The sequence below is a fragment of the Blennius ocellaris genome (assembly GCF_963422515.1).
Source record: "Blennius ocellaris genome assembly, chromosome: 1".
Classification (NCBI taxonomy): Eukaryota; Metazoa; Chordata; class Actinopteri; order Blenniiformes; family Blenniidae; genus Blennius; species Blennius ocellaris.
In genome coordinates this window covers 16532593-16556282 of record NC_137650.1, presented here as the reverse complement: position 1 = coordinate 16556282, position 23690 = coordinate 16532593, and the positions used below count along the sequence as shown (strand labels likewise).

The 23690-nt window shown below is 42.0% G+C and overlaps 1 protein-coding gene across 3 annotated transcripts in view; it reads right to left on the bottom strand.

Moving 5' to 3' along the window:
- The window catches only part of dpy19l3 (dpy-19 like C-mannosyltransferase 3), an 83605-nt gene extending 68033 nt beyond the window's left edge, over nucleotides 1-15572 (bottom strand). The window contains exons 1-4 of one of the 3 annotated variants that reach the window (XM_080501883.1): nucleotides 15456-15572; nucleotides 14909-15036; nucleotides 12989-13116; nucleotides 852-942 (exon numbers count right to left, since the gene is read on the bottom strand). In XM_080501883.1, coding sequence (XP_080358009.1) covers nucleotides 852-942; nucleotides 12989-13116; nucleotides 14909-15026 — 337 coding nt within the window. In that variant the 5' untranslated portion in view covers nucleotides 15027-15036; nucleotides 15456-15572. Of the gene's footprint in view, nucleotides 1-851; nucleotides 943-3019; nucleotides 3347-3737; nucleotides 4042-12988; nucleotides 13117-14908; nucleotides 15037-15455 lie in introns of those variants that run through there. The other 2 variants (XM_080501882.1, XM_080501884.1) reach the window with 2 other exon arrangements.
- Between the last annotated feature and the right edge of the window lie 8118 nt (nucleotides 15573-23690).

Sequence of the window (23690 nt, the reverse complement as noted above, 5' to 3'; positions counted from 1 at the left end):
AAAGTCTTGATGTTCTCAGCTATTAAAACTGATTCTCGTCCAAATCTAATCAGACAACAAATAAAAGCATAGTAGCATGCCGATAACTCTCTGCTTTGGAAATAGTTTCTGCAGCTGTGCTCGAGGAAAACAAAAAGAGAAATTGGTTACGTGACTTCAATAAGAGCCTGTCAAAACTTCTCCCCAATAACATCATTTCTCTACAGATGAATGCAAGCTCAAGAAGGGAAGTCACAATGAAAGCATATATCTGAATATTTCCACCACACTGTTAGATTGTTTCATCCCAGATATCAACTTCAGACTAATGACTACCAAATGAAAACAAGTAATGTGCAAAACATTTGCACAAAAGTACAAAGTCTGTTTGTGAGATGCTAATTTCTTGGTAGTGTTAGGACAAATGTTTAATTTAATTGAAGAGTACTTCACTTTTTTATCATCTCATTGTAGAATCTGCTTGAACCAGTGGCAGCTGATTAAAACCACACTGTGAGAATTCTGAAGGATTTACAATGAACATCGACCTTATGGAAGGAGGGTTTTCTCATACTTACAGGCACACTGCAGCCAAAAGTGGCTCAAATCTGACTTTTTCCACATATATGACCCATATCTGTGTCTATTACCACAGTCTGAACAGCACAAAACAGATTTGCTTTCTAAATCTGACCCACGACATTGATGTTTGGTCCAAAATGTGACATTTTGATCTCATTGAACAGACAAGCCATTATAAATATCGATGTTCTCTTTTTTTCTGAATCTTTTCTCCTTCTGTCATTTAGTCACAGTCTCTTTCTGAGATTGAATGAAGATCAGATAACAATGAAGAGAATCCGTGGCCATACCTTGATGTATGGACGGGGCTTGCAGCATCTGCTTGTAGTACGAATAGTACAGTCCACACTCTGTCCGAAAGGAGATTTCCCGCTCCACTTCCTGAAATCAAATGGGAGAAATTTGGTAACGTAAGAATTCTGTTCTCTGGAACATGGAAGAAGGATTTCCTGGCAAGACATGACAGAAACATGGAGGATGGAAGCAAAGCAGCTAATACGCTAGTAATCCTCCACATTAACAGTCAGAAAGGTAATGCTGTGTGTGTGTGTGTGTGTGTGTGTGTGTGTGTGTGTGTGTGTGTGTGTGTGTGTGTGTGTGTGTGTGTGTGTGTGTGTGTGTGTGTGTGTGTGTGTGTGTGTGTGTGTGTGTGTGTGTGTGTGTGTGTGTGTAGTCTTCCCCAGAGACTCCTTGTTTGCTATGCATGATTACTGTTTCACTGGGGGGTAGACAGAGAGACAGAGAGAGAGCCAGAGCGAGAGCCAGAGTGAGAGAGAGATATAGAGTGAGAGAGATAGAGAGCAAGAGAGAGAGAGAGAGAGAGAGAGAGAGAGAGAAAGAGAGAGAGAGAGAGAAAACAGTGGGCGAGCAGCTGCAGAATATTAAGTCTATCATAACTCTATTGCTTTCAGTTTGTAAATAGTTTCTGCAGCTGTGCATCACAAAATTAAAAGAAAAAACTAGTTCGACTCTGGCGGCTGATTTCTTTGACTTCAGTCAGTCTCACTGGTTTTATTGCCTCTATACAGATAAACAAAAGCACTGGACTCATGACAAAAGCTGCCGGTTTCACTGGACTGTCGAACATTCCCCCTAAAATGAAGTAATAGAAAAAGACTTTGGAATAAAAACAGGAAATAGACTTTTTATGTGTTGGTCCATTCACATATAAATGAGACGCGAGTCCATGATTGCACGATGAGCATCGGCAGTCTTGTATGATCAAAGTTTGAATGAACCTTTTTGCATTAAAAATCACCTATTTTCAATCTGTGTACAGAATGAATCCACCATTAAGTACAGTACATCCAAAACCGGTCACCAGCCAATCACAGATCAAATACAAAGAGAGTCTCTCACTCTGAAAAGTCAGCAATTACTCCCCAAGTGTCAGGATTGTAAAAGGAAGCTGGCATGAAACCCATGCAAACATAAAGGCTGATATATATCCAAGTGGAAGTCCTGCGTGACGCCGTCTGTGCACCGCCATAATGCTACGGGTGTAGAAGGACCGGTTGTGAAACCACATGACACTCATTGCAAATGTTTATTTTCCTCATGATGAGCAATTTGGCACATAGGTTGTGAGGGACGCTGTGAATTTTAGCCTGAAGTAAGCCAGCAGACTGTGCGAGCTCCAAGCCCTGCACGCTTTCGGGCATATTGTCTGAGATGTGCAAAGCCTTGTGAACGGCACCAAAACCAGAACCTTTAGCCCTGCTCCTGGGCGGTGTCTGCTCTTCACTCTTAACAGCTTCGCCAATAAAGTGCACGTTTATTACTCCATCACTTGGCTCATGTGGAGTTACATAACAGTCCCCATGATGTAGTGGAGCCGACCAATCACAGCCCTTGTGGTCTGAGTACGCCACCTTGTATTCTGTGCCACAACGAATGTATAGTTATTGGCGGTTGGAGGTGTGTGCAGCATTGACAGAGACTGCGTGAAGGTGGTTCGTGGCAATGCATAGGCAACTAATTTTTAAATTAAGTTCAATTTCTACCGAAAGAGAAGGAGCATTTTAGTGTGTGAGTGAATGGGTGAACGTGACTCACCAACCTCTGTTCCTCCACGCCCTTGGCAACTTGCTCACTCTTTTATGCCGGCCATTTTCACCACTGCTAATAAATTCACTTTGAGACCAAGAACTTCTTGTGTGAAATATTCTTTCCACTTATAGGATATTCTGAGTTTTGCACTTCACCTGTCAATGTCACAAAGTTATGCCCGACAAGAGTGTATACAGAGTGATCTGGGCCGTGTGTGTGAGCCGACTTCCCAATGAAGAGGAAAAAGTTAACTAGATTGCACTACTGAGGGGAATAACATTTTTTTTTTTTTACGGACGGTACCAGAGAACTCAGACCCCGTCTGTTACTGGAAGGCAGAGCTCATTTTTGATGGTTTATTGAAGGTTAAAAATGAAACAGTTTCAATAATTCAGGCGAGAACTCCTACCGTGAGCTGAGAAAACCACAGCAGGTTTTCATGTATGGCGTTGACACACCAGGCCTGAGACAGTGCCAGCAGCCCGGCCATTAACAACCCTGCTGTCATGGAAACGCACTGTTGCCAAGGCCGGCAGGGCAGAACGGCCGAACCGGAACGAGTAGTGAATCCTCCAAACACAGAGACCCCCCCTCTGCCCCTCTCCAGAGTGGCAGGAGACCTCGCCGTCCCCGGCACTGTGTAACTGTTGCAGCTCCTTTCAGCTGGCGCATCGGGCCAGACCCTCGAACTGTTCTCTAACTGGCTTGGGTTAACTCTCCTACGCAGCTCCATCGCCTGGAAAAACAGAGATTATCAATAAACTCTGCGATTGTTTGATGAGCTGAATCAAGGCAGATAAACAGCGTGCTCCTGGGTTAAGCAATCAAACAGATCCAAATCCAATAAGGAAATAAAGGTAAATGTGGTACGTTTCGCTTGTCTTGAAGCGAGTCCAAATAAATTAGCTTTTTAATCGCTTGGAGTTCCTTGCCAAAAGGAAATATGCAAAAGCTTCCTCTAAAGGGAACGAGGAGCTAGTTTACTTCCCAATCCTTCTTTTGAGTTTGCCTCGGGCAAAACAAGCCTTGGCTTTTCACCAAGAGCTCTGATGAGATGGCTAATCCTCAGTTTAGAAGAAAGTCAAGGAGAACGGGCTTGGTTAACAAGTTCACACATTGCTCATTACCCTGCAAGCTAGTTTGTTTCTCGGTAGGCACCAGTCCTTTGCTCTCCGTCTCCCTCTGTTAGCATTTCTTGCTCACGGCTCGCTGGAGAACTCCCATCTCCATGATGTACTGCCTGAAGAATCCGAGTGAGGGTCCGTCCACCGTTGACCTCGCTTTGTCTTTCTTTATGTCTTCCAAAGCCTGAGCCCTGACCTGGCTCGAACCGCTCTCTTGAACTTGAGCGCAGTTTCTTCAACAGAAAGAGTGAATCTTTCACAGTGAGCAAGAAGAGAGGAAAACAAAGCTAAAGACTGAGCTGCAGTGACAGTGTGTGCGAACAACAGGACAGGCTGTGAATAAGTGGAACAACCAGAGGGAGGGAAAGAAAAGAGGGTTGACTACTGGTGACCTCTCGTCTATAAAAACACACAGGCATACAGGAACAGAATAAGATGAGGTGAGGGCGGGGGAGCAGCTCGGGGAGCTTGTTGGAACGTCACTCGGAAAATGCTGGGAAACATTTGTCAGAGAGGTTTTGTGGATCTGGAACCGGCGTTGAGCTGTGAGCACATGTCTGAACCAAAGTCCACTAATCGCCTGGGCCGACATGGACATGACTTCACACCTGGTGAAGCCAAGAGGGCAGATGAAGTCAGCTGTCTCGCTGCCCACACAAGAGGAGCTGCTGATAATACGCACAGTGAGAGTACGTGAGGAAGAAACAAAGAAAATCCTTCAGACCTTTTTAACTCAGGCCAACACTGATAGCACATCCGCTCAGCAACACAACGTGTAAAGAGAACCAAATGTGAGACAAAAAAAACCCAACACATTTTCTGCAAATCTCAACTGAGAGATCGTATAACGGGGGGGTGGGGGGGTCAGGTGGAGCAAGCAACAAGATATAGCGAGCACAGAGGAGAGCAGAACTCACAAATTACTTCTCAGCATGCTTCACAGTGTTTTCCATCCTCCTTGACCTGGAGACTCTTCAAAGTGTGTGTGTGTGTGTTTGAAATAGTACGGAGAAGATCAAGAAGCAGAGAGATAGAGACAGTGGCAGGAAATTAAATATACCGTCTCAACTTGTCAAAAACAGCAACAGCAGGAAGCTCCGGGTGAAGACATTGCAACTGAGCTGAATAGTGTGGCAACTACACCATGAAGTAGTTTGGCTAAGAAGAATGCATCTGTCTTTTAGAGATTTATGAAACATGCATGACAATCCAGATATGAGAATGTCAGACCAAATTTGCTTCCCAATGTGTTTGATGGACTGGTAACATTTTTCCAAGACACTCCTGCAAACCTTCTCAAGATATTACCAAGATGAACTGGTAGCTTTTCCAAGGTATTCCCATGTTGGACTGGACTTTCCAAGATATTCCCGCAATGGATGGATGGGTATAATAAAGTCGTGTTTTTGCAAGAAGTGGTATTCAAGGGGAGTTCGGTCACCTTAAAGTTATTCTGCCAGAAAAAAGGAAGTTACAATATCTTGCAGGGCTGTGCAGGCATTTTCATCCTGCTCTGATAGTAATCAGACTACATCTTCAACTCATTTTGAAGTGATTCTGCAGAAAAATTTACTTTTTTTCCAAATATACTTTTCATAAAAGGCATCAGTTGTGCAGACTAAACCAACACACGAAAACAAGACCGTAAGCACTCATTTCCACAAGTTCCAAATCCATCACACCAAAGTTGCTATGTTTACAAACAAGCCCGAATTTGTAGCCATCAAACTGTATATATGCTTCGCAAACTGATGTCATCTTGGGAAACCTGCCACATGGGTTTCTGGGATATCAAAGATGGCGTCACGGCAGCTCAAGCAAAAATATTAACACGAGATTGATTCAGCCAGACTTTCTCAAAGAATCTTCAAGCCATGATAATAGTCGTAAATGTTCGTTGATCGGTTTTCCAGTTGCAAATCAAAATCTTGCGAGATCGAGGGTACAAACAGGATCTGATGACACAGTGCCCTTTGTGTTCGTTTATTTATTTTTGAACTCTAAAACAACAATAATACTCTGTTTCCCACATTATATCAATACTGAAATGTATTATGCAAACTCCTAATCATGTACTTTTTCAATAATAATAAACCTCTCTGAAAAAAACAGACCAAACAAACAAATAAAAAACTGGGCCCCACATTTTTCATTTTTCCCGTGTGGATTCTGGGAGAGTAACTTCAAAGTTGACAGATTTCATCTAAGACTCACTCGACTTTCACATTTAACGTCACATCATTAAAAAACGGAGACAAGCAGTTTTTCATGTGTTCGCTAACTGGTTGAATAAGACTGTAGTCTACTGATGATGATATGCTCCAAGCCACTCTGTCTCAAGAGCATTACTGTCCTCAGACCAAAATATGGCTCCGGATTTTGAAGTATATCTGTGTAATAATCATAAAGACTTTTAACCACAATCAAGCAATGCACTTTTATTACCAAGACAATCTGGGCCATCTGTGCTTGTTTGCTGAAACGTCACATTCATGTGTAAATTGTGGATAAAGTTGCAAAGACCAATGTAAAAGCTGACAGAAATTGCATTAAAGAGAATTAGATTTGATTAGATCTTAAAAAAAAATAAAAAAAACAAGCAAACAATGGACAACCCTTTTAATTTTTGACTATGATCGTTTTACACAATCAGGATAGAAAAACATACTAGAAAAATGATTTCCATCGCTGTATTTGTTTTTTTTTATTTCCTTCACTTCTTGAAGTTGTTACTGTCTGGAACAACAAAGGAAACCACAACACATAGCTTATATATCCAGGACACTGCTGTTGCAATAACAACTATAGAAACTAAAAGTGTGCAATAAGTCAAGCCATAGGATAATCATTTGTTGTGTATAAAGGATTCTTGATTTCATCCAAAGACAATTATCATTTATTTATTTTTGAAACTGTAAAATAAGTATCGTTTCCTGAAATCTAAGGCCGAGATAAAAGTAAATAGATGAAAGTAAAAACATGCAAAGTGAAAATGAGCAACAAGCACATGGAATGGCTGCTTTTATTTTTAATGAGCTTCCACAGCTCATGATTTGATGCATGAACATTGCCTGTAAAGGATTAACAGGGATTGTCGCCTCGGATGATTCTTCTTACATTTTTTTTCAGAACCATTTTTTTTCTTTAGCTTAACCTCGGGCCCCGATTGCACAACAATGTTTCAACTGAAAACGAGTCAGAAACATTTTGCATTTATACGGAAACGGAAGAAATGTAAAAAAATTATGTAGTGAGCTTACCAAGCCACAAGCTGGCACTATTGGTTGTTTTTGTACTGAAACCACACACACACATGCAGAGAACAATGAGAGAACACTGACATTCAGGAGGACATGGACTGGGAATCATGGCACTCTGGAGGAAACTTTGGTCTTATTGGTCACTGCAGTTTCTACAGCCGTAGTGAACATGACCAGGAGCAGCGCTTTAGAAAAGTTGTGTTTCCCCTTGTTCACACAGAGATGGAGTTGGCGCATTTTTGAAAACTTCCACCTTGGGAGCTGTTTTAAAAAAGGTACGTTTTCAGTTGCTCCGAGCACCGTTGCCACGTAAACGAACATCCAAACGGCAACGAAAGCTTTGTTTAATCACTTGAAAATGTTGTTGTGTAAATGGGACCGTAGCCAAGTTTAAGGCTAATGATGAATAGGATGGGTTTAATCCAGAGAAGTAAATTCTCCAAAGAGATCAATAAAGTATCCTTTCTTTCTTTTTATTGCACAACATTCTATAAAAACAAAAAACGATTTTGAAAGCATTCTGGAATCTGCCATTATTATTGTTCTTTATCTCCTGCCACATGAGCAGAAAGACTATTGACTGAAAATGTAGCGTGAATGTTTCCAAAATGTTATGAACAGCCACAATGCAACAAAGTGACAATTTTCACTTGAAGATGGTGTATAAATGGGCCAAACCATTCTTAGTTTCAAACTAATAAAGAAGAAGAGGTTGATCACTCTCCTACGAGATCTTCACAGCTCGGACACCACCGTTGAACCCTGCGACAGGAAGGAGTGCTGGAGCTAGCGGTTGTTTCAAGTCACTGTTGGAGGAAAAATGTTTTCAGCTGAATGTGCCGATGCAGACCGACGTTACTTCAGACCCAACTCTTTTCAGATGGAGCCTGTGAGCGCCGTGTGAACACAGTCCTTGGCAGAAAGTGTGATATCATTACCAGAAGGAAACAATTCACTCACACACACACACACACACACACACACACACACACACACACACACACACACACACACACACACACACACACACACACACACACACACACACACACACACACACACACACACACACACACACACACACACACACACACACACACACACACACACACACAGAGTGATGACATCATCCAGGATCATGCTATTGTGGGAACAATTTCGGGAGAGGTCCACCAAGGTCTATAAAGTGACCCACATTTATTATGCATGAAAGCATCTGTCTCCTTACACACAGACACACAGAGACACACACACACACACAAAGCATCGCAGAATCGCAAACTCCGTCCAGGTCCAGCCTCTGCTCATTTACCAGTGTGTGCTGCTTTTGTTTGCCACTGACAAAACTTCCCTAATTGCCCTCTGCTAACTTTCTCTGTGTGGTAAACATGCCTCTCACGCTTGCATGAGAAACATACCAGCATCTGGCTGGCAGCGTGCGTAACATCCGACTGACTTTTTGGAGTAATTTTTCAGTCTCCCAAACTTTACCACACAGTCCAACTCCACAAGTACATCAACAGGTGACACCAGTTAAATATCTTTAATGTCAACACCGCCTGGACGATCGGAGATTTGTTCTCTCAAATAACACTGCTCTTTCTGTTGCCTCTAAATTAGGCCAGCTGTGACACATGTGTTGACAATTTCAACCAGCACCATTTCAGAAGAAGAGCAGTTTGGTAACTGCGTTGTTTTGGTTCATTTTTCCTTGATTGTATTCTGAACTTCTGCCCTGAGGCCACCAGGTGTGAAATATTCAGTCAATCAAATCATTGTGATGACTTAATATCACATTCTAGGTGAATTATTTAATGAATCACATTTTTCTACACATGTTTAAAAATCTGTCTTTTTGAATTGGCACAAATATACAACATGTATAGTTGTATGTTGATATAAAATTAATAGAACAATAATTTTTGTGATGCATTGTGCATCTCTACTGTGGATGAAAAAAGTGAGCTAGACTGGGTTGGGGTTATTTATTTCAACATAATTTCTGGATGAAATAATGTCAGAGACAGCAGCGTACGGACGGTTTTACCTCCGACACATGCCAGTTCTGAAATATATGTGTCACAATGAAAGATGCCACTATTTCCTAATAAAACTCAAACCTCTGTGAAAAATACCCTGGTGCTTCATGTATCTACTGAACCCAGACCCAAAAACAACTCACAGCCAGTGTTCCACTGCATTTTGCCCCAGTTTTGACTCTGACAGAGAAATCGGTTCCACCGTGTCAACCAGCTCAGAATCTGCTATGAATATCTCAGACCAAACCAGTGGAGCCCTGGCTCTGGTAAAAGAGGGTTTTTTTGTTTTTTTTTAAACAGTGACATCACATCTGGCAGGGCGCAATGCTCTGCTGAGTACGGCACTGAACGGCTCTTTAAAGACGACTGGCGAACAAGTCCCAAGATTTAGGACCTCACGTGGCCACTTTAACGGGTCTGAAAATCCATCCCATGGAGAACATGGAGAAACAATCATCCCGCTGCAGCATGAAGTGTTCATGACGTGTTCGCGGGCCGTTTGAGGCGAGAGCTGAAAAGAGGCTTTGATTGGCACTCGTGCCGAACCCCGTGCTTCCTCTGGAGATAAGCACAAAGGCTGGATGGATGTTTTTGTGCTGAATGTTCAAAGCGGGGAGACATTTTCCATTTGTAAAAATCCACGTCTATGATGTGGTTGATGAATCTTGCACATGGATGTCAAATGGTTGTATAACTTCCCAATAAAAGTGCCAGATCCATGAATCCAGTCATCTCTGCTGGCCCTCGACGAGAGCCCCATAAAAGACAAGAGTCCCACGTGTTCTTAACATCCCTTCATCTCCTCGAAGACACCGACTCAGAGGATATACTTAAATTATCGGAGACGTGGAGCCACGAACTAACCGAGACGTACATAATCGCACATATTCCTGCTTCCACTGCTTGATTGCAAGGTAATTAAAAATGGCACCGGAATATGAAACAATTTCAGCCAGGCTCTCCAGACGCACATCAACCTTTATTATCACAGACAAACATTAATCTACGGGCAGAGAGAAACCCAACATTCACGCCCACAGACAGACAGAGAGAGACACAGAGAGACACAGAGAGATGGATACATTATCAGAAAGCATTGTATCTCTGTTGATAAAGTATTTTATTTGTTGATTGTGATTGTGAGAAGGAAGGTTTCTCAGCCACGGAGTCCAGTGGGATAGTTTACGTGATGCAACATTCACGCAGGTCAGCTGCTGGAGCTCCGGGAAGCAGCACAAGACGAGCTCATGTAGAGCAGAAATGTCACTTTTAGGGCAAGTTTTGGAGAAGCAGAGGTGCTAAAAACAGCATGTATCTACACACGGAAGTAGAATCTGGCGGCATGAAGCCCGGTAACCCGTAAAATTCCATAAATTATCCGCATCGTGTTATAAGCCGCAGGGTTCAAAGCATTAGAAAAAAGTCGCAGCTTATCGTCTGGAAAATACAGTATTTCCAGGTGAAAATGGAAAACTCTAATTGTGTTTTCGGTGACACCGGAAACATAACTTTTATGAAAATGCACAGATTCTCTCCAATTGAAACGGGATAAAATACAACTTTTTGAAAAAACTCTGACCACAGCCATAGTTAATAATTCCTGCTCTCATTATAAAAACAACCAACAGCACCCACCCGTGGCCTGGCATGCTAACTACATTGTTTTCAGTGTTTCTGCGGTTCCCATGTGAACGGACATCGTTTTCAAAATATTGCAGTGTAGACGCGAAACTTTTCTGAAATAAAAAACAAAAATATGATTAGTTTGACTTGAACCATTGCCATGTAACGGGGCCTCAGAGAATTGTGACCACATTTTAAAGAGCTGGTTTGATTTATATGAAAAGTCTGTGAAGTCTTAATATTTAAGATTAAATAGTGTGCTGTATTTTCTGATACTTTTTAGGGTGGAGTTAAAACAAAAGGACAGTAATACACTGTCTTGTGCCATACGCTCTTAAAGGTAGCCGGAATCAACATGGATGGAGCTCACAGCAGTGGAGACGTCAGAACCTTTGTTACCTCGACTACAACCAAATGTTTTCTGGCTGGTTATTGGTGATTGATGGAATGAACAGTGGGTTTTTTTATTGTTGTTATATAATTAATACCTCAAATAGTTCTTGTTATAGCTTTAACTTGCAACCAGTGATCAATGACTAATGAAACACAGCGATGTAGACCTTGAGCTGTCTGGAGTGTTACGCAGCCAGCATGTACAGGAATGAGCAATGGCACATTGTGTTGATCAAAAATTTGATTAAGAATCAGTTCGCCCAAATCTACTGGTCAACCTTCTTCCATAGATGCCAAAACTTTAATGGATCTGACGATCCTAAGAGATGTTCCAGGCTGAGATTTCAGAAAAGCATATTATAATTGTTAAAGATCTACACTAGTTTACCAGTTACACCTTCCTCTGCAGTGATGATAGGGATTCATTCAATATCCACCATCGAAGCAGCCGGCAGATTAATATCAGAAGAAGACACAAAACAAGCACTAAAAACCTCTAAAGAGAAACCCCTCTGCTTTCTGCTGACGTTACAAGATCACTTCCATTCATACACACACACCAGTGGCAGCATGGAGGAACACCACGGGGTCGGGCTTCAGAGTCTTGCGCAAGAACAGATGGAGACGGTGACATGGGAGATCAAACCCCCAAGTCAAGGATTCGACGAGAACAAACACTACCACCTGGTAAGAGTCACCCTGGAAGTTACTGTATGCTTGTGTCATAATTATTACAGCTGATCTCAACTTGATGTTTAAATTACAGCCAGCTGCTGTTGACGATTGAGATTCTGCTGTAGTTTCACTTCTGTTACCTTTATTAGTCACAATTATACCGTTTGAGAGTAAAGAACCTCAGGATTTCAGCACTTTCTGAGAAATGTACAGATTTTTCCAACCATCCTACTTTGGTCGGAGGGTCAGTGAACCTTCCAGTTGTGTGACAACATCGGGAGGGTGTCATAGCAGATACACCATTCCCAGTTAGATGAGTGTTTTTGTTCCCAGATAGACGATTCCCAAATAGACAATTCCCATTTAGACTACTTATTATCATGAGACGTCTATCTGGGAAGAAACCACCAGGAAGGATACCTGTAACTAGTGGGTGGCATACTGCCATCACACAGCCGCCCCCATTACTTTAGTTTGAAGTGTAAAAACAGACACCCCGTGTGTTTTTAGCAGTCCGATTTAAGGCCCCGTTTACACAACAAAGAATACGAGTGTATCAGCAAAACTTTCTTCACTTTTGGGGGGTCCGTTTACACGACACCGGTGTGCGGATGCACTGTATCCACAAAGTTTTTGTCCCGGCTCCCAAGGTGGAAAGATTCTTTCACGGCCAACGCTCCATAGCCTCCGGCAGAGACTGTCGGAGGCTATGGATTGTGTTCATCTCTCCCCCTCCCTCCCCTTCCTTCTGCTCATCCACTTGTAAACAAACAGGGCGGACCCGTAGTGGTATGACTCGCGGTCCATATTAGGGCTGCAACTAACGATTATTTTAAGAATCGATTAATTATTTTTTCGATTAACAACGAATTCGTTGTTGCAGCCCTCGTTCATAGTCTAGTTTTATCATCCATATCAGTAGTTTTATGGTTGAGACTCACCCCTGATAGCACCCGATGCATCATCAGTTCATACAATGTCAGGCTCCCTCTATTTTCTTCACGTTTATAGCGAATTCTTCTCTGCACACGTCTGTGTTGGTACATTACAAAACCAAGCAACAGTGTCCTCTCGTGGCCCGGCATACTAATTACATCATATGTCCGTACTGCAGTGTAAACACGCTTTTTTTTTTTTTTTTTTTTTTTTTTTAAGGATTAGGTGTTGTGATGTGAAACGCAAATGGGGCCTCAGTCAGCCATTCTGACACTGGGTTACTAAACTACATTCCCAGTCGAAAATCGCAGCCTTGAGAGGACTTTACCTTGATGTTGGAGAACCACAGGTCGTTCTCGTGGAGCGTAGCCATGTAGATGCAGCACAGCAAGCCCAGACCCACAGAAACAGACCAACCGATCGACGTCCAGATTATAGCGGTCCATGACCAATCTCCTGCAACAACATCAGCACATTGTTCACTTTTGGGGTGTCGCAAGCTTTTCCCAAAGAAGAATCCGAAATTTGGATTTGAACAGTTTGATAATGGAACAGGTCACGGTTTTGGACAATGTGCACCGGCAGGTTCTTGTGGTGTTGCATAGTAAGAAATACCTGAAACAACATTGATAAAAGACACAATACTAAATGAAATTTGATTCCAATAAACATTCAACACATGAAATTGGGTTTGGTTGTTGCAAGAACTTGTTTTGGGCTCCTTTCAAACTGTTTAACTATTGAATCGTACAAGCAAGCGATAAAGAATTGATCGTTGTAGTGCAAACTATAGATTTCCCATTGAGGAACCGCTGAAAACACCTTATGAAAACAGCTACCGAGTTTGAACTTGAAAACACTCTGACTCACACTTTTCTGAAATGATGCTGCTGCAGTTCACTCTGGAATTTAACCGCACATCTTTAATAAAGTCGACGACCACAGTAGCACACCATTAATCTGGATCACACATTGAAACACATTTAAAGTGAGTGAGCCAAAATGATGATGTAAGATGTGTAAAGTAGCTGCAATATTTACAGTGTGCCGTTCTCTGTGTGCGTACATGGCTGCTTATATTGCATTAACACAGACCCTTTAAAGTGTCAACATAGTCTGACAAAACCTGGTAATAAATGTGTGTATAAAGATTGAACTATATTCCACATTTTAGTCAAGTTTTGTCCGTCAATACAACAAAGTATTATCAAATAGGAATCATCACATTAGGAATTTTCCTTGAGGAAAAGCGGTCTTTTCAAAAGTCTAATTTGCTGTCCTTTAATTCTCTTAAGAACATGATTCAGTGCACTGAATGAAACGTTTACAGGTTTTTCTTTACACAGTGAACCTTGAGGAAACTACAATACTAACAATAATGTTCCTAAATGGTTGAATAAGGAGAAGTAAGTTGGAAAAAATTGGACTTTTACAATGTGACGCTTTGCCTGACTTACTCGCAAAACATCCATCGTGATGCAGAGGTAACTAAATATCTCTTCTTTTTAAGTTTTTGTTTGAAAAAAAAAACGTGGGTTTACGTGGAGTTTCCTGATCCTGCAGCTCTCGCTCCACCAGGAACCAACCGATGATGACGGGAAAGAATCGCTTAATGAGATTCCTTCTCGCTACGTTCTATAAGTCGTACCCAAGTACTAATGCCTTGTGTTTTTTGGGGATTTACAGGTGGAGGCAAACGGCAGTAATGAGGGTGATCAAAACCTCCCACGGCCACTGGAGTCTATATGAAAAAAATCTGAATAAGACTAGTATTAAGCTGCTTATATAAAAAGCCCATGGGCTCCTTTTTTGTGGCAGAAAGACAAAGTGAAAGCGGCAGATCCTCTGATAGTTATATACATAGGATTCGAAGAACCGTTTACTAATTTGACTTGGGAAAGGATGTTGGAAGAAGTGACCCATTAAAACACCGACTTCTCTTCATCTGAATGTTCTGAACGTCACCTGCTGTAACCACATGGAAAAGTTCTCCAGCTTTCAACCGTGATCCAAATGTCTCAAATGCCACTGAAAACACTACTTTCTCATTCCCATTGCTGCGTAAACGGGCCTGAAACACAGTTGAAGCACGACCGCACAGACACCTGCGTCGAAAGGGAAAGTGGTCCGAGGCAAAGTGGAGGAAACCACAACTCCACAAGTCCACATCCTCTGCAGCCACCGCGGGTCAGAGGTCAGCGTTGTCCAGGACGCGCAGCATCGACTCAGACGTGATGCTTCCACTCACCGTGCAGGATCTTCTCCAGGTGATGATCCGAGCAACAGCTGGACGCTCTGGACTGGAGCTCTGCAGCTGGGGGGGGCTCCTTCCCCCTGCTGCCCTTCCTCTGACGCAGGGTGGCCATGATGGAGGAACTGGAGGAGGAGGAGGAAGAAGAGGAAGAGAAGGAGGAAAGGGAGACAGAAGAGGAGGACAAGGAGGAGGGAGGATGAGGACAATGGGGAGGAAGAGGAGGGAGGAGGAGGGAAAGGAGAAAGAGGAGGGGGAAGAGGATGGAGGACGAAAAGGGGCAGAAAAAGGTTTGGAGAAAGAGAAAGATGAAGGAGAGGAGGAGAGGATCATAGATGAGATCTTGGGGAAACAGTACTGATGCTGCATGCATCTCATGCGCGCGCACGTGCACACACACCCGCGCGCGCACACACACACACACGCACCCTGTTGACATGGAGGTGCAGGGTTTTCTTGTTTTAACGTAACGGCGTGCTGCCGTGATGGACGCCACTTTGTGTCTGTCCGGACCAACAAAGACGATAAAGCTCACACAGCTCACCCTCCTCTACCGCAGCGAAGGAAGGATGGTCCGACAGCTTTCCTCCTCCTCCCTCTCTCCCTACGTGTCCCTCACTCCTTCCTTTTCCTTATCCTCTTCTCTCTCCTCCTCTTCTCCACTACATCCACAAACCGAAACACAGCGCCGGGCCCGTCACAATAAGAGCACCGGAAACCAGCGCCAAGCCCGACACAACAAGAGCAAGGGCAGATTCCGCTCCGGAACACAACGTCGGACGTGTCATAATAAGAGCACCAACATACCGCACCGGAAACGGATCCAGACACTTCATAATAATAGCACGAGCAGACGACACACAATCAAGTAGTCATTTTCGTCATTGTCAATAATATAAAATAGAAATCTGTTGATTTATATTGATTTATAATTACACAGAATGTTGTTTCAGCCTCTTGTCAAATAGATTTTAAATAATGACATTTATTGTTAAAGGCTGCTGGTCTTGTCTTTTGTCCATCAGGAGCTTTTCTTCACCACAATAAGGAACATGGGTACACCCTCCCAGACAACAGCACAGGAACAGTTGGACCAGAATAGGAAGTGTGAAGAGTCTGCAGGAGTGTTCTTCTTTTATACATTTTGAGATTTTCATCAAAACCCATATATAATCACACATTCTATACATTCTAAAATATAATGTGTTATTAGAAATAGTACAGTTTGGATATGACTTATGCATAGGAAGTATATTAATAAACAGCTTCCAGAATAGTCCAATGACGAATTAAGCAAGTGTTTAGAAAGAATGAGACATTTAGATGCATTACCTGCTGCAGCTTCAGTATTTAAAGCTTCCTTTTTATTTGTTGAATAATGTTTCTTATATAGTTCAACCAGATTTATGCAGAATGAATTAGATTGTATAAAAACACAGTTTAATACTTTTTATAAAAAGAAGCTGAACCACGCAGACCTTTTTTATGATATGTATAGTTTGTTATTTTGAAAACACTTCTGTATACGGTCCTGAGAAGATGGGTAAATAGTCAGACTGTTCACAGTTGAAAAAAAGCCAAAATATGGCATACATCATGATAGCTTGCTTCCATGGCAGCCAAAAGACATTTTGACAAAAAAGTACTTATTTTTGTCTTAACTCTTTAAAAGAAACACATATGTAAAATTTCATCGACATCTGACAGATGCGACTTTCCATGGTTTAGGAACTAATAGCTGATTTTCTCAGTCAGCAGCTCTTATGGTGATTTTAAATATTTTTTTCACAATTCCATTTATTTTCTGAAGCACTTTTTCGCCAAAAGTTAAGAGTCCTTTTGAAAATGACTGATGTGTAAACAAGCTAAGAATACAATAAAATGTTCATGTATCATTTTCTGAAATCATCATGGAGCCCCTACATAGAAGCTAAAGATCCACATGTGGCTCGGGGGGCCGCATGTTGCAGACCTCTGGTTTAGACTGCAGGATGTTAGGAAGCTACATCCAGAGTTTGAATGAGGTGCAGAGAGCCTGAGGTCTGCAGCTCTTCAGCTCTGCTCCACAGGGAATGGCCGCCGCTCATTCTCAATTCAACGCATGTGATCCATTTTGGAGACTAAGCAAGAATGGAGAGCAGATAGCTCCGCACAGCCGCATGCTGCCAGCGAGGGCGACATGAGGTCAGCACTCTGTGAATCCAACAACTCACAACTAAACAAAAGTTAATTGCTTCGACTTGCATTTTTTTTTCCAAAAATAACTTAATTTAAACTCCATGTCCTTGAACTATCCGTGCAAGTTTAGAGACTTTGTATTTCTTAGATAACATCCAGTCAAACTTTATTCATATCATACTATCATATGACCAAGAACAGGAACGAGAACTGTTTTACAAAAAGAAACAGAAAAGTAGAAAACTTTTGTACTGTGTCAGGTGTCCGTTTCCACAAGGCTGCTCGGTCACTGAGAATACAACTTTTTTTTGAAAATGGCTCTGAAGATGGAACTTTGAACATGGAGGTAAAATGCAATTTCTCCAACACACTTCAACTCCATCTCCATGGAATGTTACTTTTGGAAAACTCTCTAACGCATTTGATTAATTTATAATAATGATTGCGGTATGTGCTGTTTACTCTTGGATTTAACAGATTCTCTAATAAAGGGAACCGTCATCTGCATACATGGAGAAACATTACATTTTTTACATACAGACACTGAGTGGACTATGAATAAAGTCAAGTTTAAAGAAGCTTTAATGTAAACAATGTACTGTTCTCTGTGTGCAGACGTTTTCTTATCTTAAAAAAGTTTCTATGTAAACGGACATCCTTTTTAAAATGATGCCATGTAAACACAAAACTTTTCCAAAACGAGAACACAAAAATAATGCATTTTCACCTGAAACATTGTAAATGGGACAAGCAGACCTAATTTTAGGAACATTTTTCACACGTACGTGAGTGAAAGTGGTAATCAAACAGTATTAGTTACTTTGTTGGTAACGTAACATCTTGAGTCACTTTGAGATTATCGTTGTTGACACACAAATATGCCTCTAAGAAAGGCAGAAGATCTCCTCTAGGGGGATTAAATCCATCAGCAGTTCAATCTGCTCTGGAGGCAACATAACGTTTTTTTTTTTTGGTCTTCTGTGCAACTCTAAATGTGATGATCTGAGAATTGACTTCCTGTGTAGAAGATACTATCTGAGACTCATAAAGTATGAACTACAATTTGGGGGGGCGGGGGGGGGGGGGATTTTTTTTCTTGTTCTAACCATAAGTCATGGTCTTCAGGTTGTTTTAAATTCTCCTCCTGAAGCTGAAACAATTCAGTAGGAGTCTTTTTTTTTTTTTTTTTTTTTGGGGGGGGGGGGGGGGGGGGGGGGGGGGGTGGGGGGTACCAGTGTGTGATCTTATTATTCTCTCTCACAGCTAAAACAATTGAAAGTTCAAATTAATTAGTCTGGAAGAGCTGCTGCTGCTGCTGCTGCTGGGCCGAGGAGCCTGAGCAGACTATCGATCTGTTTTACCAGGAAGTGACTTCACTGCAGCTACAGAGTTGCTCCATTTTCTTCATCGGGACCCAAACCTGGATTTTGTGTAGTGACGACGAAGCAGAAAATAGAACATCCCCTGGTGAACAGGCAGGCAAACCCAGAGGATTGACTTCAGCTGCAGTGAAGGAACAGGTTGTGTTGAAGAGGAGGTCATTTAGTTTCTGCCACAAGGCAGTCAGGAGACTCAACTCCCTCCCTGCTCTGCCCCCCCTCCCCCCTCTGCCTCTGCCCCCTGCCACATCCACCCTTACACCCCCCCTCCCCTCCGGCATCTGACATCATTTTTGACTTATCTGGTGATGCTTTTGTTCCTTAGTGCAAAACCCAAGCACCGTTGATACTCTTCACGTCACAGTCTGTACTCTCTGTCTGAAAACGAAACCTCTTTTTAAATCTCCCAAAGTTTTGGACACGGATGTTCCGTAAAACATCGGTCACGTTCATTAATAAAGGAACATGATTAAGATTTCCTCTCTGAACAGTTTGATTCGTGTTATCTTGTTAAAATTAAACCATGAAGGTTCCTGAGGACGTTCTTGTGACCTTTCTGCACGTCCACTTTGTCAGAAACTCTTTACTCACAGTTATAACAACACAACAGTCGTCTGTCTGATCGTTGTGCTGCAGACTTCAATCATTCCTTTTGCTCAGAGATCATTTCTCTGGTAGCTTGTCATTTCACTCACACTCCACTTTATTCTGTTCTGGCAGCTCTTCACCTTTCCTGAAGTGTCCCAGGAGTCTGAAGGAAGCTTTCTACACTCCAGCAGGAGTGCCGGACTCAGGTAAAACCACATCATCCTGATTCCTTCTGGAAAGGTTTTATTCTACACCACCTGCTACAAACAACCTGAAACCCTCGGAGAAACAAAAAATTGTGATGCTTTGTGAGGTTGTGATTGTCTGTTTTAATATTTGACTGATTTAGATTGAAATGTCAGGAATGTAATGCAGACAAACTAAAATGGTGCAGCAGCATAACTGACAGATGTGAAGATTCAAGAAGGCTGACATTCCTCCAAAGTACTTAGATTCTAAATGACATTTATCAAATGTGTCCCATCCAATCTGTCGAAGCAGCCTGCAATCGCAATAAGGAAAAGATCATTTTTGTCCATTTCTATTCTCCTGATTAAAGACATGATTTGTCCTTTGAGTTATGTTCAGCAAATTCAAAGTTCCTTCACCTGCTCAGACACCGCGGCCATAGGAACTTGTAGTTCTGCACATGCTCAGTAAATGGACTTGGTAGTTTTATAGTTGATGGTCACCGTAACAACAATCCAACTTGGTCGTCTGTCCATACGAATGTCTGAGTTCTCCCATTGTTAATGTGTGAGGGTGTGTGGTTTCATTATTAGTGATGCTGTCAGGGTGAGTTTGTAAAAAGGTTATTTTTTTAGGACAATTCACTGTATTTTGCACCAGAAGGTTTCATAAAAATTGACTTGATGTTGAGATTGTAGTCATTTTGAGTAGTAATTGATTGGTTTTAGGGAAATATCAACATGTTCATCCCAGATACTCTGCGACACAACAAAGAAAATCTTTTAAGGATGGCTGAGAAAATCATTGACCTCTCCTGAAAGACATATACAGCGGCCGACCCCAGAAGAAGGCCACCTCCATCTCCTATGACCCCACCCACCCCAGAGACCCCTGTTCTCCCCACTCCCCTCCGGTAAAAGATACTGGGCACTAAAAACAAAAACAAACTGCAACAAGCACAGCTTCTACCCACAGGCTGTGAGAGCCGTTTGACATCCACGATAAAGGCTCTCCACCAAATCAATGGAAAATACATTCAACATTTCATCTGTCCTCATAAGAGGATAGAAAACTCAACATTAATGGATCCCGGCAGTCGGTATAAACTGCAAGGAACTTTTTCAGGTGCACTGAGAAATGCACAATTAAAAGCATTCCCTACAATTAATAGAACTATTCCCAGTGCAAATAAAAAAAAGCAACTATATTAGTTTACCTTCTACTATTTTAGGCATCATTTCTTCTCAAAATATATAAATTATAACAAGACAGGGGTTATTATGAAAAAATAAATGACTGAATAGAAAGAACTGGAACATTTATTGAGGCATTGCATGCACTCCGTTCAAAGTCCCCCTGAAGGGCGCTGGCACATGAATGTGTGGAAATGGGAATTGTACTCCCAACCTTGGTCCTGCAAAACAACCCACTTTACCACCAGAGCCACAGCTGTGTGTGAATCACTTTTTAAATGCATCTTTTTGTCACAGTTTTTTCTCATTAAGACCACACACAGGACGAACCGAGTGCGTTCATACGAAACTATCTGAAGAAACTCAGAGTTCACCAAAATGACAACGTCTTGCGACAACGGGATTACGGGAGATAGAAACAGACTGGTTAATGACCACACTTCTAGCTTTTGCATCATTTCAGCACCTCCCTGCTTCTTATTTCATCTCGGTCTCGTCATGCGAGGCGAAGAAGCGAGGCTGCGAGTCAACGGCCCGTTAACAACAACCTCGTCTCTTTCCCATGGTGCCCAATCCGCCGCCCTCTCGCCAGCCGGGGATTGAAAATCTCCTTTTTCAAACTCGCCGTAACACAAAACAGGGCTCACAGAGCAGAGAAGTGTGAGGTTTTATCATTAAACCAGCTGAAAAGCAAATGGCAGCAGGATGCTTTTGAATAGCCTGGAGAGCTGCTCCGACTCGTTGCCCGGTCGGCGCCCTCCATTCTGTCTTCACTTCCTTTCTTTCACTTTATTCTTATTTTCTTTGGCCTTGATCTCTACTTTCATGGATTTGCCCTTAAATGGTTTAGGTAGAAGAGTTGATCTTGTAAAGAAATGAATAGACTGGTGAGGAACGTTCCGCTTCCTGTGCAGTCGAGAGTTTCATGTTGGAGTGAAAACATGCCACAAGCAGGAGACTGTGGAGTGTGTTTACTGACGGAGGGTTTATTGCCACTAAGCGATTATATTTCACTGTGTCACAAAGAGAAACAAATATTTGTTTTTGCTCTGAATGCAGAGTTCGAGTTTCCAACAAATCTCATAGTAATAATAATAATAATAATAATAATAATAATAATAATAATAATAATAATAAGAAGAACTATTTATATAGCACTTTTTAGAACAAAATGTTGCACAAAGTGCTTCACAGTAAAAACACAAACAGAAAGTGAGGCAAGACAGGAGACGAGCAAAAGAGAAGGATAAGTGGTCCTCAAAAAAAAAGGAGCCTTGTCATGGACCATGCTCTTCAATTTCTTCAACAGATTTTCAATTGGATAGAGATTTGAACTATTTGCAGGCCATGACATTGACCTTATGTGTCTTTCTTCAAGGAAAGTTCTCAGTTTTTGTGAGCACTCCTTTTTAAGTGCAGACTCATGAGCACATTTAATCTGATGCAGGTGTTGGTTTTGGCAATGGAAATTTACAGGGTGATTCCATAATTTTTCCACCTCTGCCAGAAAGTACGAGTGGTGTGGTGTGTTTTTTGTTTGGTGTTGAAAAGGTTTTGGAATGTCCTTGAACACACTCTGCATGTTTTCTTGCAGATAACAACAGAATAGACTTGATCTTTCACTGCAAAATCTTCTCTAAGTTACTGAATTTATGAGTGATTGGTGATTTTTGTCAGTTTCATCGAAGTGCAATCCACTGGCCCTCCAGGTTGAGGGCTGGACACAGGACTAACAATCCTGTTCCATAAAACACTCCTATTACGGAAACAGCAGCCGAGGAAATCAACACTACTGGGAGCGACGGGCCTCCATGATCCAGCTGTCTTACCATCAAAACTTTAGAATTTGGCCATTTTGTCCAACGTTTGTCAAATGTATACCCCCCCGCAATGAAGTTCCACAATAAAAATCTCCTTAGCGTTACTCAGTTTGCTTCTCAGAAGTCTTAATGACATTCCTTTAGGTCAAATTTGTGTAATATCTAGATGTAGATGTCCGTTTGTGTGTTTGAAGAAGCAGGTTGGGGTGGATGGGTGGGCCAAGACACAAGGTGGGAAAAGCCAGTTCTTGTACTGAAAAAAAGTAAACGGTGACAAAACCAGACAAGGACAATTCGAACCCGAGTAACTTAGAATACTCTTCTTCGATATCTTCATTTTATTTCATTACTGTACTTTGAAGACCAGAAATGTCAATTTTTTGTTGTTTTTGCCTAAAAGACTTCTATTCACGAGCAACTTCTATATTCCTACAGGAACTCTTAATGGTGGAACTGAGATGTGTCTTATAGTCTGGAAAATACGGTAATTTAAAAACAAATCTAGATGTGTTTGAAGCTCCACATACTCTCTAAATCTTCTGCTCATTTCATGTTGTTGGAAAGAAAAGATTTCCAATACCGTCTTTGATTTATTTATTTGACTTCCCCGAGCAGCTCGTCGACCTCATCGTCAAACCGTCCACGTCGGATTGTAAATTAAAAGCTCGACAATAATTATCTGCTGTGATAATGAGGAATCCAGGCCAGGTATCGGGTCTCAGAGATAGAGGCTTCATTTTGTTCCCCACGCGGTGTCAGGCTGTTCTGTCAGGTGGTGGTGACTGGATGAATTATGGATTTTCCATTTTATCTTCATTTCCTCAGCCAGAGCGGATGGCAGGTGGAGGGGTGGGGGTTGGGGTGAGGGGGCCACGCTGATGAATGAGTGTGACACTGTCGTGCATGACAGGACTGCATTATGCAGCAAACAGTTGAGAGCTCATCAATGTGCATCACGCTCGGTTAGCATGTTCTCTCCGAGCTTTTCTCTGAGGACTCTGGTTTCCTCTCACGACTATCATGGCGGAACGTCACGATAACTTCAACTCCTCTGCCTCAATCTCATCAATCCAACGTGGCGTCTCTGAAGTTCCGTAGATATGGACGCGACCACAAAATCCTTAAAGTGGAATCCAGCGAAAAATAGCAAATATTGTGGAATTCATCAAAATAAAGTAATTTTGTGTGGAGGGCTATTAGCAGCAATCTGACATGAATTTCCAACAGTTGGGTGCAGTTTTCAAAACGTGTCTTCGAAAAACATTGTTGTGTAAACGCTGTCTCAATGATTTGCGTGTTCACTTGAAAACATCATGTAAACAGGGCCTGGAAGGTTTTGTTAAGATTTTTGAGACAGTACTGCATCAAGAATTTAGCAGGAAGTGAATATCTGAGATGGTACGGGTGCTTTGGAGGGACAAAAAGCGAAGCC